The following is a 13,807-nucleotide window of genomic DNA, read 5'->3' on the forward strand; positions in this document are numbered from 1 at the left end:
GGACAATATCATCTGCAAAGAGGAGAGAGGAAATCCTGTGGTCCCAAAACCGGACCCCCTCTGGACTGACCTTTTAGCGAGATGAAAAGTTTCCACAACAATGGAGGGCTGTTCCTGAGACTTGAGAAACCACACTGGGGGACACCAAGGAAATGGTATGGCCTCAAGAATTGACAAATTCGGTTCTAATATTCTGTTATAGAGGCTCCAAACCCTGAAAGTGACGTAGTTTCTGATCATCTAACAATTAAGCTAAACTGCAGCTCTTATACTGATAAATTTCTTCCAGCTTCTGAAGGTTGGATAAATCCCTAAATAATATTTTGTGCAGTTTTGAACAAATGTAGTTTAACATCAATCACAGTTTATCAATAAAAATCTAAATATGTGAGTGAGCTTTAATGGTGTGAGTACTAATGCAGCTTTGAAGTGTCACAAACAACCTAAAGAATCAGCTTCAAAACAAACATTTAAATCAGATTAAAACAATAAGTCATCCTAAAAAAAATAGTTAAAAAATAAGAACTTTAACAAACTTCTTACTAATGATGGTTTCCCAGGATTCTATTCTTCTCCTGCTGGAGAAAAGAATTCTGGGAAGACATTTCAATCCTCCAAATAATAAAAGAAGCGGAAGAAACCATTTGTTAAAATGTTTTATTGTTGCGTGTTTCCCTAAGCATTAGTGTGAGCATCGTGTCTGTGGATAAAAGGTCATCCACGCCATTTGGTTTGAATTTTCGGTCAAAACTAAACTGTGAGGCATCATTTATCTCTAAGGAGACCGAGTCTAGATTCCGTACTTTAATTTGAGTTTTTCCACCAATTCGACATATTCGGCCATCGCTTTCTCTTTGGATAGACCTGTAAGTAGGAAGAAAAAAAAAAGGTTTTTTTTTTAAATACTTGTATTACTTTCCAGAATCGTAAACTTTCTTTTCATCTCACCTTTTTTTAAGCTCCAAGCATCCCATTTTGTTTTGCCCACAAAATCCAAAAATCCCGGCCGCTCTGTGGATATAGAAGTATGGCGTTGAATTGCTTTAAAACAGTCCTCCAAGGTGAATGTTTGGCATTTCAGGAAATACTTTCAGCCTGTGATGCTGTGATTCTTTTCAGCTGCGAGCCCCAACATCGTCTTCCTGAATTTGCTGCAAATCTACAATTTCGAAAATGTTGCAGTTCCTCAAACGACATCTCTGGTTTTAGAAACTTGCTGAACATTTATTGCTACAAAACGATGCAGAGATGCTAAATCCATGGCTTACATTAAGTTTAAGACTAATTGCAATTGTTTGAACTAAAACTGTTAAAAAAAAACAAAAAAAATTTTTTTTTAAACAGATAGAAATCTTTGTTTTAATTAAAACCTCCATCTAGACATCAAAAGGTAAAAATCAGTTAAATGTTTTATTGTTGAGGTGAGTAGTCACTTGTTGATACATTTTGATACACTTTTCAGGTAAAAAATGAGAAAATAATCAAATTGGTATACATTTAGTATACACTTATAATTGTTATTAAAATTAAATAGCCTAAACATGAAACCCGATTGTAAGTTAATATAGTTTTATAGTAGATTTAAGTTTCCATTGGAGTTATCACTAAGTAACCACTTCTAGTGGTTCAAGTTACTGGAACTTAGCATAAAAAAGGAGGTTTTGCTTTTTAAAATGTACTATGGAAAAGATTCTTTGTGGGTTTTTTATTTGTATTATTGATTTAAAAAGTTAAACAGCGGATTTCTACTACAGTAATACATCTAAAAATCTCATTTTAGGTCCTATTTTAACCAAAAATGGACCAGTTTTTCACATGTTAGCGGAAAAAGTCAAAGGTAAACAAGAAATATGTGTTTAATCATGTGTAGGCTTAACATTTCTCTCATATTTTTTCTTTCAAACTCATTTTAATTGACTTTTTTTTTTAAACTCAAGCTTTGTCAGTCTTTTTAGGATATCCTCTCACACACGGCTTGGTAAAAACCTGTTGGACGAGTCTGACACCGACGGAAACACATGGCGACTGTGTCATTTGTGGCTCCGCATGCGTTTGCCCACTTATTCCTCACCTGTGTCGTTGTCTCCCTTCGTGGCCTGCTTGTACAGCCCATAGAGATCAGTCATCTCGCTTTGATTCGGCTTCTCCTTCAGCACCTTCACCTCCTCGGCAGCTTTCTCAAAGGCCTCCTGGTTGGTGAAACGACAACAAAAAAGAGCAGAAGATCAAACACTACCCACCTCCAGGCTCTTCGTGTTCAAACATGTCAACTAAAGACCTCGAAAGCCACGAATGTAAAACTACATTTAAAAAAAGCTGGTACTCACAGCCATGCTTGCAGAAAGACTGATCAGGAGGACTCGCCCAACTCGCCGTCTCACCTGAATCTGAGGAAGAACAAGAGGAAAGGGCGGGATTTTGTCTAAACCGCCCAAATTACACAAATTCACCACAAGAGGGCAGCATTTGCACTCTAAATGAAATCGACTGGCTTACTAGCCACTAAATCTAGTGTTGTTACTTTAAATTGGTTTATGTCTCTTTATTAAAAATTCTCTAATAAATAAAATATTTGAGTTTATTTTTTATTATATCCTTTAAATTGTTTACATTTAGGGTAAATCTGCTTTTAACTGATTTCTTCCACATTGTAATTGATTGTCTTGTAAATTGTGAAAAAGGGAACTTAGTCTTTAAAAACAAGACTTTTTTTAAACTCTTGTTATTTGTATTTTCTTTAGAGATGCAGAAGGAGATGATGCAACATGACGAACAAGATTTTTATACAGCAAAATTAAACTTCATTTTTGGTATGCTAATGGTGTCAAATCCCTAATTCCAGTTTTAGTGACATTGATTTAAAAAAAAAAGAAAAAGAAAAAAGTCCAAAATATCATTTAAAAAAGCGTTTCTAGAACACCAGGTTCAAAAATATCTGCTTTACTGTTTTGGATTTGAAGTTTTTACAGACGTATCAGTAACAAAAACTTGGCACGACACATTTTTACGATTCCAACAGAAAGAGACTTTTAGGAGAGCGAGTGACAAAACAAACAAAAATGACATTAAACCCGTCAAATCAACAGCCAAGGATGTGGAACTTAGAAAGTGTAAGGAATCAGCAGACCAATGAAAGCCAAAAAAAAGTGCTAACTTACTGATTGACACGTTCAAAAGTAACATAAATACTTTTTGGTATTTAAATTTAAACAATATTTGAAGATATAAATAAACACATGAACCAATTAGGAGTCTTTGATCAATAAGGCGTCGCCAACAAACAGCCTAATGATGTTTCTTCTTTAGCATAGACTTTCTTCACAAAAAACCTTAAGGAGCAACAAAACGTCATCAGAAAAAAAGGGAAAATTCAGCAATTTGTGGACGGTGGGAGACTTTCAAGGAGGATATAAAGGACAGCGCCTAGTGGCCATCAGTGGTACTGCAACAGAAATGAGTGAAACTATTTTTTTAAGTTTGTCACAGAGCTATCTAGTTTATTCTTAGAGATTGTGCTGTTTAAACACATATAGATTGTTTAAAGTGTAGCGTTAGCGTGTTTGGATCCAGATGTGAGCTTTCCATCCCAGAGATACAGGGAAAGTGACTTCACTCGTAGCTTATCGTCCTTTTCTCAAACGTTGCTGACGTCCTCCACTCCGTTGCGGCAGTCTTCCCCCGGCAGGGCGAAGCGGATCTGCCGGCTCCTCTCCCACCCGCGGCGGATCTTCCAGAGACGGGCGGCCACGCAGGGCAGGAGGAGAGCCAGGCGTCCGCACAGGACAAAGCAGGGGAGGATGAGGACCAGGACGAAGCTCGGGGGCAGGTAGAAGGGGTAGCGAGCTGCGGCGAAGGCGCGGTTCCACCCAAAAATGAGCGTGTGGGCCGTGGCGGTGACCAGGGCGCAGAAACCCAGAGACGACTGAAAAACAGCACAGGAGAGCCGATCTGAAGACTGTTGGGGAGGAAAACCTGGTTTGTTTTCATTCCGAGGCTCCGTGAGGTGTTGTGATTTTCCAGCTTTCCCTTTAGGATTGAAAGAATTTAAACCACTAAAGACGCAAAAAACAAAGATTTTACATCTGTTCAGCTTTTACATGTATAAAAAAGTAGTTAAGTTGATAAATTTACTAGGATTTTTGACAGAAATGCTCTAAAGAATGTATGATAATCAACAGGAAACTGCTTCTTTTCAAATGAGATCTAAATTTTATTTCAGTTTCTATCAAAATTTTTGTTTTCAGTTATATTTAGGCATCAGGATTCGGTTTTCTTCTTTAGTAATTTTTGTGAATTTAATTTTTTTAAACAATCATTATTTTATTACTTTACTATTGATCTTTAACTTTTTAAAGTGTATTCGTAGTGTTATTTATTGTCTATCTGCTGTTATAAAGTAACAAGTCATTTTCCCCTTTGTGCAAACAATAAAGTTTTATTCTAATGTTTTGTTTATTAATTATTAACAATACATGTATATTTTATTTTTCATCTATTTTTATATTATTTAAAGCTAAAATTAGAATTTAGTTTTGTAAAGTAGCTTCAAATTAGAAATAGTTTGACCTTTTTTGAAAATATTTAAAAAAATATTCAAATATTTATAAATGAGGATTTTCAATGATTACAATGATACATTTTTCTCTATATTTAAATGGAAATCTGTGTTTTATAATCTATTGTCAATCGCTTAAACTTTATTTCTTTTAACATCAACCTGCCAAAGATGGAAATGAGCCTGTGGCTATAATCTGGCATATTCACGTTTGTTTTAATGTTCATTAATGTGCATCGTTCCTTTCTCAATAAAGTTATCTCAAACATTAATGTAAATTAAGAGAACCGGGTTTACCTTTGTAAAAGGTACTAGAATGACAAATGATATGAAAATATAGAAAACTAAGCGTTTACCTAAACGGTGAAAACATCCCCCCTCTCCCTGCAGAGGGAAGTCAAACACTGAGAAAGCGGTCAAATCCGGGATGAGTATTTCCAAACACACATGCAGCTTTGGCCTGCAGTGCCGGGCAGAGACCGCACCGTCTGCTTGGATGGGACTAATCTGACAGCCGGGGGATTACCGGCGCGCGAAAGCAGCGAGAGCTTCAGACGGAGACGAGAAGGCACGGGAAGAGCCGGAAAGCGGGAGAAGGCGGAAGCCTCGGCACGTGCCAGCACCTGGATGAAGGTGAACTCCCTCCAGTTGAGGGTGTTGGCCACCGACGGCAGTGAGGTGACGGCCAACAGCGAGAGCAGCCCGAGCGCCATGATGCCGGCAGAGACGTACAGCTCCATCCTCCACACCTCCTCGTCGTTCCATGAATCCTCAACCCCAGCTTTGACCTGACGGCGTCAAAATAAGAGCATGAAATGAATAATTTCCTTTAAACTGTTATTTTCCAATTCAAATTATCTGACAATTTTATTCATAATTCACACTGTTCCTTTAAAAAAAAAAGTATGTTTTATTTAGCATGATACTCTCCTCACCAACAAAATATTTAAGGTTATGGTCCAGATTTGAACACATTCATTTTTTTATTCCGTTTTTCCCTTTCAGAGTCACGGGGCTGCTGGAGCCTATCCCGGTCACTTGTGGGTGAAAGCAGGACAGGTGCCTGGACACCTGTCCTGGTGTCCTGGTGGACAGGTGTCCAGGGACCAGGACAGGTGCACAACAGACTGGACAGGTCGCCAGTCTGTTAGGGTTAGAGTGTCCACAATCACACACCCATTGACACTCACACCTAGGGACAATTTAGGGTTGCCAATTATTTATTTATATTTATTTATTTTTTCGGATAATCTATTTATCCCTCAATGGGGAAATTCTTCTCCGCATTTGAACTACTACTGGCAGTAGCGTTAAGGGTCTTGCCTAAGGACCCTCACTGAGTGAGGTTAATTGCTCCCCACTGATATGGTAATTGCCCCCAGTACCATTGTTTCTTCCCCTCCGGGAATCGAACCCTGGATTCTTGCATGGTAGTCTCTCACCTTACCAACCGAGCTACTCAGCGTCTAATGAAGCATGTTTTTGGAGGGTGGGAGGAAGCCGGAGATCCCGGAGAAAACCCACGCATGCATGGGGAGAACATGCAAACTCCACACAGAAAGGTCCCCCATTGATGTTGTGTGTTTCATATCCCCCAGCCGGGACTTGAACCGCCTCTCGCTGTGAGGCAAGAGCGCTAACCACCGCGCCACCGTGCAGCATTGATGCCCCCCATCTTCTGATTTTTATGACATTACAGTCTTGTCTTCTTTTGGTTTACTTTCACACTGGACCGTCGAAAGTGGACAAAACCATCTGAACCCATAGCACAGCTACAAAAGCATATCTAGCAAATTCAGAAAATAAAATCTGGCCTGGGAGGCAAAAAAAAAACAACCTGCCGTTAACTACGTCACAGTCATTTTCATCGAGTAAGAGGTGCGTGCAAGTTTGGGCGAGTTTCCAGGTATGTGGCGCAGGAAGAAAGAATAATTGCAAAAACAATCTGGTTCTTGGAGTGAGTGAAGAATTGCCCGTTTCCTCAGGATCATCGTTGCCCCAAAACTGGGAGTTGCCCTTAACTAATGAACTGAGGGATGACCCCCTGCACCAGGATGCCCGGCAGATCACAAAATTCACGACTTCCAACAATCGTGGGCAGTCGTCCATGTACTGAAACAGTCCCGCACTACCACACTACAGCCACCATGTTTGGGCTTTGCCATTTAATTGTCGACAACTTCTGAATATGCAAATTATTTGAGAGGCTCCTGTTTGGAAGGAAACATCAAACAACATGAAGTAGTGCACGGCCGAGCGGGTGGTAGTTATTGCACCAAAGCAGACACAAAAGGGGGCCAATACTTTTTTTAACCTTTGTAACTACATGGTAATACTTGGGATCCTCGAAGGCTCAAAGCGCTTTACAGTCACAAACCCATTCACACCCTGGTGGTGGCTCCTGCCGAACACTGGTGCCAACCTTCCACCAGAGGCAAGGTGGGGTTCAGTGTCTTGCCCAGGGACACTTCAACACATGGGCGGGCGAGGCGGTAATCGAATCTGCAATTTTCCGATCAGAGGTTGACTACTTTACCGCTGCACCACGGCCGCTAGTGATAATAAAGCTATTAATAATAAAGCTATTAATGGTGTTTTTTGTCATTTTAAGTTTGAGACTTAAAAAAAACTACCGTATTTTCCGGACTAAAAGTCGCTGCGGAGTATAAGTCGCACCAGCCCGAAAATGCATTATAAAGTAGAAAAAAACACATAAGTCGAAGTTTGACGGGAAATTTATTTGACAAAATCTGAGACCAAGAACTAATAACTTGCACAACCTTATATGACACAATCATAGCAGACTGTTTATCTCATAATTTCACAGTAATTCTTTCTCAAACTTATTTATTTATTCCTTTCATGAAGCATCATTGGCCAACTAATACTCTGTTTTCATCCTGTATTTGTAGAAACAGTTGTCATTTTTATTGCATTTCTGAATCTATGAAATCATTGGAAAATAGAATATTATGTTGTTAGCCTTCAAGATCTTACTTTAAAAAAAGTTTGCTGATTCTCTGAGTCACTTAACATACTCTTAACACTTAACATACCTCATACATCAAATTGACCCAGGAACATCATCTCTGTTCCTCACAAATGAACATAACAGGAGGGTTGACAATGTATTTAATATAAGTCACTGCGGAGTATAAGTCGCACCCCTTGCTAAACTATGAAAAAAAGGGCGACTTATAGTCCGGAAAATAATTGTAATTGTAACCTAAATGAGCTTTTTTTAGACTTAAGCTACTGCTTAAATCCTTAAAGCTAGTCTTTTGTATTGATTACCTAAAACACAGATTCATATTTATACACCATCTTTAGCTCTGTCTAGGAAAAAGCAAGCATCGATGGATGCACAGATAGATTGAAGGCCGTCTGACTAATGACCAGAGACTCCTTCGCTCTTTTTACTCACCTGTTGGTAAGCCATGTTGGAGAGTTTGTAGCGGGCGGACTTTCTCAGAGGAAGACTGAGACTGTAAACGGCGTGCGTGACGGCACACAGGAAACTACACAAGCCAAACTGCTTCCTCGCGGTGAGCCATCGGTCCAGCCAGTCGGGGAAGCGTTTGTACTTGGTGCCCCACTGAAGCTGGATGAAGGCGGCAAACAAGCCTGGAAGGTAAACCAGGGCCAGCATCACCAGCGCCACCGATGGAAGAGACGCATTGACAACTTCGATGGGCATTTTGTAGAAGGCGCCCTTTCCCGTCTTGACTAAGGGGTGAATGACTTCCTGAATGAAGTTGTACAGGTAGAAGAAGATGAAAAGGCACAGCATGCAGAGGACAGGGATCCGCCATGAAGGGAACAGATGGTGTGGGAGGTTTTCCACCTCCAGGGAAGATGACAGGAAGCCCATATCCACAGGGATGAAGCCCATCCTGTGACAGATGTGCTTCACCAAGTCTTTGGCCTTACTACTGTTGCCACACAGGGGAACCTGCCCAAAACAAAAACATACATCAAACCCAACCCCATCAATGTAAAAACCCTCAGTACCCGCTGATGAGTCCTACCTGCCTGATTCCATGCCGCGGTCCCATCTGGAGCGTCCAGGCGGATAAAGTGTTGAAGCCTTTCACCACAAAACTGTCTGGGAAAAGGTTGGAGAGGTGTTCGGCGTTGGACGGCCCGTCTCGGTTGATGCCTAAACTGTTGCTGACGTCCACGAGCGTCTTCCCGGCCAGAGCGGACTTCAGGGTCACCAGCGTAGAGTGGTGCTCTGGAAATACTGCGACGAAAACGACATCCGCCTGGGTCGCTGCCTCCATCTGGGATGACACCTGCAAGAACAGTTCGGGCACTTTCTGTTGATGCTTGGAGGATCCTAGCAGTTTCAGAGTCCGACATCTGCATGGACAGACGGGTGTACCCTTTCATCAATGTCAACACCAGGCCTTTCCTTATTACAAACTACTGAAAGTTTTATTTTGCCTTAGTACAAAACCAGCTTGGTTGAGTCTCTTTGATCATTGTCCTTAAACTCCATTTATTATAGGGATTTGACTTGATTAAAAGGTCACTCCGGCCAGCAAGAATCCATTTAAAATTCCTTCATACAAATTCAAATAATATTCACAAAACTTTAAAATAGTAGGTAGAAAAAAGCAACTAGACTTTGTATATCCTTTGTTTTTAAAGATGTTTCAAGACATCTTGTGTTTAGTAATTAAAGCCAAACCAAGTCCAGTTGCCAGACAAATGAGAGTGGGCACTCAAAGTCTTCACGTTAATGTGATAAACTTGTAAAGACTGTTTCCTAATCTGCAAGATTAACTCACACATGTCACACTTTTTCATGTTCTGTTGAACAAAGCAGGGAGATGTTTGGAGCTCATGCTATGTTCACACTGGCCGTGTTTAGCCCATGTTCGCATGTCTACTTGACTACAGTCGGAAGAGGGTTGGTGCGAAATATTGAGGCGACGCAAATCTCATGAATCTTGTTCCGAGTCTTTCCCCTCCCCGCTCAATTCCATGGATTTGAAATACTTGGTCAGACACAAAATTTCGCCTCCATGTGAACTCAAAGGTACGCCATCGATGTGTCACTACCAAATCGGTTGAAACTTGCGTAGCTACGCGTGAATACAAGAGTTTTTCCCGTGAAAACACGCGTTTGCATGGACTTTTCATTGGAAGTCATTCCACACCCACCAAATCAACAGCACCAAAAGACAAGAATGTTCTTCTCAGTAGACAAAGTTTGGATCATTTTATTGTGACCGATAATGTCCTCGTAATCTGTTAAAAGAAGATTTTACAATTCTCAACGCTACTCGGATCGATCTCCTGTTCTTAAGTCCTCCATGAATCAAAGTGTGATTCCAATAGATTGACCATTACTGACATCACCATTCAAATCCCCAACAAAACTAGATGTAGTTATACTAGAACTACTGATGGTGCTTTGCCGTTGTCCGGCAGTGCTGGAGTAGTTATAAGACTTCCTACAGAGTACGAGTCACAACTCCGTTTACACACATCCCAATGAGTAGGAAATGTTCTGTAAAAAGTTGTTCCAAAAACTGAGATTTTCTAACATTGATACAGTTTTCATTTTCTACAATTTCTCAGAAACTTGTTGCCAAGTTGCGTACTTTCAACTTTTTTCTCACTAGCTATTACCAGGTGTTACTGCCTAATCTCAGAGATGAGCACTTGAGTCAGACTTCAGTTTTAGGTTTGGGACTCGTGACTAATGTTCATTTGATTTTTCCTACTTTTTTGGCTCCAGTTCAAGTCTAAAAATAAAAGCAGAAACACCAACTTGCTGTTGTTGTGTCTCCTCAAGAGGCTTAAAAGTTATTCAATTACTATTTGTGACAGCAAAATATTTATTTTAGGAGTACGTTTTTAGGAACTTCTAAGCTTTTTTTGCCCAAAGCTAGCCCACTTCCATTCATGTTATCCCTCTAACACAATGGCTGTGTCCAGATTTCCTTCCCTACTCACTACATAGTGCACTATATAGTGCGTTTGTCATTTTATGGTGCTGTCCGAATCTACAATTCCAAAATCCAGTGCCTTAGACATTTCCCAGAAGGCTCTGCGAAAAAACATTGTCCATCGATGCTTACTAGAATGGCGAGTACAGACCACAATGCATTGCGTTTGAACAATTTAAAAAAAGTATTTAAACATATTTTTTAAATCAACCATCAACATTTTCTTCATCAGAACAGTGAGTTCATAAATAGTCGTCACAAAATGCTTATATCGATTAGATTTTCACTTTGTAAAATCGTCGACATCATATTCGAAATTAGTGACTATTCGTCTCCTCATCTTAATGAAGCAGCAACAAATTAAGATTTTTATGGATGTGAAACTGTTGCTGAGGAACTTATTTTCAAACTGTTGGAGATTACAAGTAGAGGAAAAAATAGAAAAAACAACTGAATTCTTAGAGAATAGATTTATGTAGGTGATTCAGATTACAGATTTTTTTGTTTTTGGAAAAGTGTGATCTTCAAGTATGAATCCTTGCAACATAAGAATTTTCAAATTCCTCTTTCTAAAGCACTGAAATACTACTTAGAAAGGTTCAGAGTAAACCTAGAGATATAACCAACATAGCCAAGCGATCAATTCCTTTTTTCCTGATAGCACATCGTAAAAAAAACGTATGACAGTTCTCATGCGTTGACTGGTTGTCCCTCTAGGAGCGAAATTATGATTTGATAATTAAAATTTTACGGCAGATCTTTTCAGGCTTTCCTGAAAAAACATATTTTTGGTGCGGCTTGAAAAGTGCCAGACGGCTGTGTTGTTTATTTAAAATACTTCACAATGACTTCTGAATCACTCAAGAACCAAAAAAGAACAAAAAAGTCATGAGATAAATGTGTGTTCGTCTAGATATCCTTTTTTTTTGGATCAGCCACTTCCTTCTTTTGCCCTATTCTACCTGTTCTGACCATTTTTGAACATTGGCTCCATCATTGGTTTTGGTTTTTAACTAAGCTGAGCAGGATTTTAATGCTTAAATTGTTATAAAGGTCCAAAAAATATTAATAAACCTTCAAAAAAACCATGTGAAACCTCGATTTAAGAGAAATTGTAGTCTTTCTGCAGCAAAGAACAAAAAAGGCAGGCCAGCAGAACAAATCACAAATGTATCGTTCGCACAATGTCAGCCTATGTGATATGTGTATTGCAAAAGATAAAATGTGATAAATGATCATTCTTAAATGCTAAAACAATTTAATGGCAGCTTAAAGTATTTAAGAGCCAATCAAACGGAGCTCTTTTATGTTAGACGAGGGTCATTTGGAGCATAATTTAACTCTATGTTGACTTTAATCAAATAAAAATGTTGCAGCAAAATGGAAATGATGTGTTCGTTCCTTTTTTTTTGTTGCCATCTGTTCATGCATCGTAAGTCATATCGTCATTGCATTATTGCTCGCTAATATCGCAAGTTTTTCTCATATCGTAGATAAGAGAATAACATAAGAAACGTCATGATTTTAAAGAGATTTACCAAAAAAATGCATCATGATATCACATATAAAGAATACTCAAGGCCTCAAAAATCTCGTATTTAGAAAAGTCAACTAATTGTAAGTTGAGATCAATTGTGTATACATGAAAACAGAGGGGAAAAAGTCAGAAAAGGTGCAATTATCACCAGAAAAACAGCAATTATGAAGGCGAGTGTGAGCCTGCATGTGTTTGTGTTACCTCGACCTCCTCTGGGAACAGAGCCACAGACCGAGCGGGGCTTCGGCTCCCCACCACCACTTGGTAACCAGAAGCCACCAGTCGCCTGGCCAGCGAGCGGGAGAAGTCACCTGTTCCCAGAATGCCGATCGTGGGGGTGTTGGGGTCCGACAGGGAGGCCTCAAGCTGTCTGGAGCCTCCTGATTCACTCCACCCTGGGACCAGTGGCCGTGACATCTCGTCCGGCATCTTTTCTGCAAATCTGAAGACAAAATAAGAAATTACACTAAGGGAAAAGAGGATTTTGTTGCCAAAAACAAATATTTTTGCAGGATATTGTTACGCGAGACTCAGCTGAGATTTTCAATCTGTAACTACAGTTTCAAAGCTGTTTTTTGCCCATTAAAAGGATAAAAATACAATACAACAATTAAGGCAAACCACAAACAACCTAGATGCTGTATGTTCTCCGACTTTGGTCACTTTTTTTTTTACTTGTATTGAATTTTCCCTTGATGAACTATTTAAAGGAGCGTCAAAAGAAGTCCCCAAGTCTTTAAAATCACCACTAAATAAGATATACTGCACGTAGATAAAAAATAAACACGCAGCAGTACGATAATGCTCCATAATGAACGCAGATATTCAGCGGCAAAGCCGCTAGTAGAAACCACCTTGCACGTCGTCCTTGTTGTGTCAGAACTTACGCTACAAATAAAGTTTATTCAAACACCGCGCGGTAAAAGTAAGGAAACACGAGCCGGATGGAAAAACAAAACCACAGGACTGCAATGCATATAAAGCAAATGATGTAGGAAATTAAATACTGTATTTTCTTACTTACCGGCAGCTGTTTTATGGAGCCGCGTCGCCGTTTACTGTAATCTGCAGTCCTGTTTCTTCCTGATAACGTCACGCGGTAGCTGAAGCCACGCCCTACCACGCGGGAGTGACGAAAGCGACATAACCCCGCCCCTCTTTTCTTTCGTTTTGTTTTTTCTTTCTTTTAAAATTTAAAAAATATATACTTTTACGTAGGTATTTTTTTGTGTACACATCACATTTACATCCAAATGTATCTTCACATTTTGTATATCAGAAAGAAGAACAATCCAAACAGAATCAAAGTAAAAGATTATAGCATTTATGTAGCGCTGTAATAAATTAAAGTCTTCCTTTAAAACTTTTTTTAACTGACAGAAAAGGTTAGAATATATCATTAACTGTAAATTGCATCAATTATTTGATGCACGTCTGCGAATAAGTGGAGCAGTTACTGAAACAGACCTGTAACTCTTAAATTGTAAAGCAAATTCTAATTTTAAAATTATGCTTTATATTATTTGATGAATATGTAATTCGTATATTCCACAAAAGTTTGATAAAAATTAAACATGTACTCAGTTTTGTATCTCACAGATTTCTGAGATTTGTAATTTTTGCTTTTTTTCATACAGTTTATGGAAGGCATGTCCCAAGTCCGGCTCTTGTGGCAAATACGGCCTGCCTTAAAATTTCCACCGGCCAGCAGGCTCCTGTAATAAAATCACTGATATTGTGTGTACGATTTCTTGA

At 39.3% G+C, this 13,807-nt stretch overlaps 1 protein-coding gene across 18 annotated transcripts in view; it reads right to left on the reverse strand.

Moving 5' to 3' along the window:
* Nucleotides 1-643: 643 nt before the first annotated feature.
* LOC101169423 (acyl-CoA-binding protein) overlaps nucleotides 644-13,807 on the reverse strand; it is a 192,868-nt gene continuing 179,704 nt past the window's right edge. For 2 of the 18 annotated variants that reach the window (XM_078942840.1, XM_023965622.2), the window contains 4 exons: nucleotides 2,328-2,387; nucleotides 2,072-2,189; nucleotides 949-1,011; nucleotides 644-864 (listed from right to left, as the gene is read on the reverse strand). In XM_078942840.1, the coding sequence (XP_078798966.1) occupies nucleotides 791-864; nucleotides 949-1,011; nucleotides 2,072-2,189; nucleotides 2,328-2,387 (315 nt within the window). In that variant the 3' untranslated portion in view covers nucleotides 644-790. The other 16 variants (XM_078942834.1, XM_078942805.1, XM_078942820.1 and 13 more) reach the window with 16 other exon arrangements.

The sequence above is a fragment of the Oryzias latipes genome, chromosome 2 (assembly GCF_053564925.1).
Source record: "Oryzias latipes strain Hd-rR chromosome 2, Olatipes_Hd-rR_3.1".
Taxonomy (NCBI): domain Eukaryota; kingdom Metazoa; phylum Chordata; class Actinopteri; order Beloniformes; family Adrianichthyidae; genus Oryzias; species Oryzias latipes.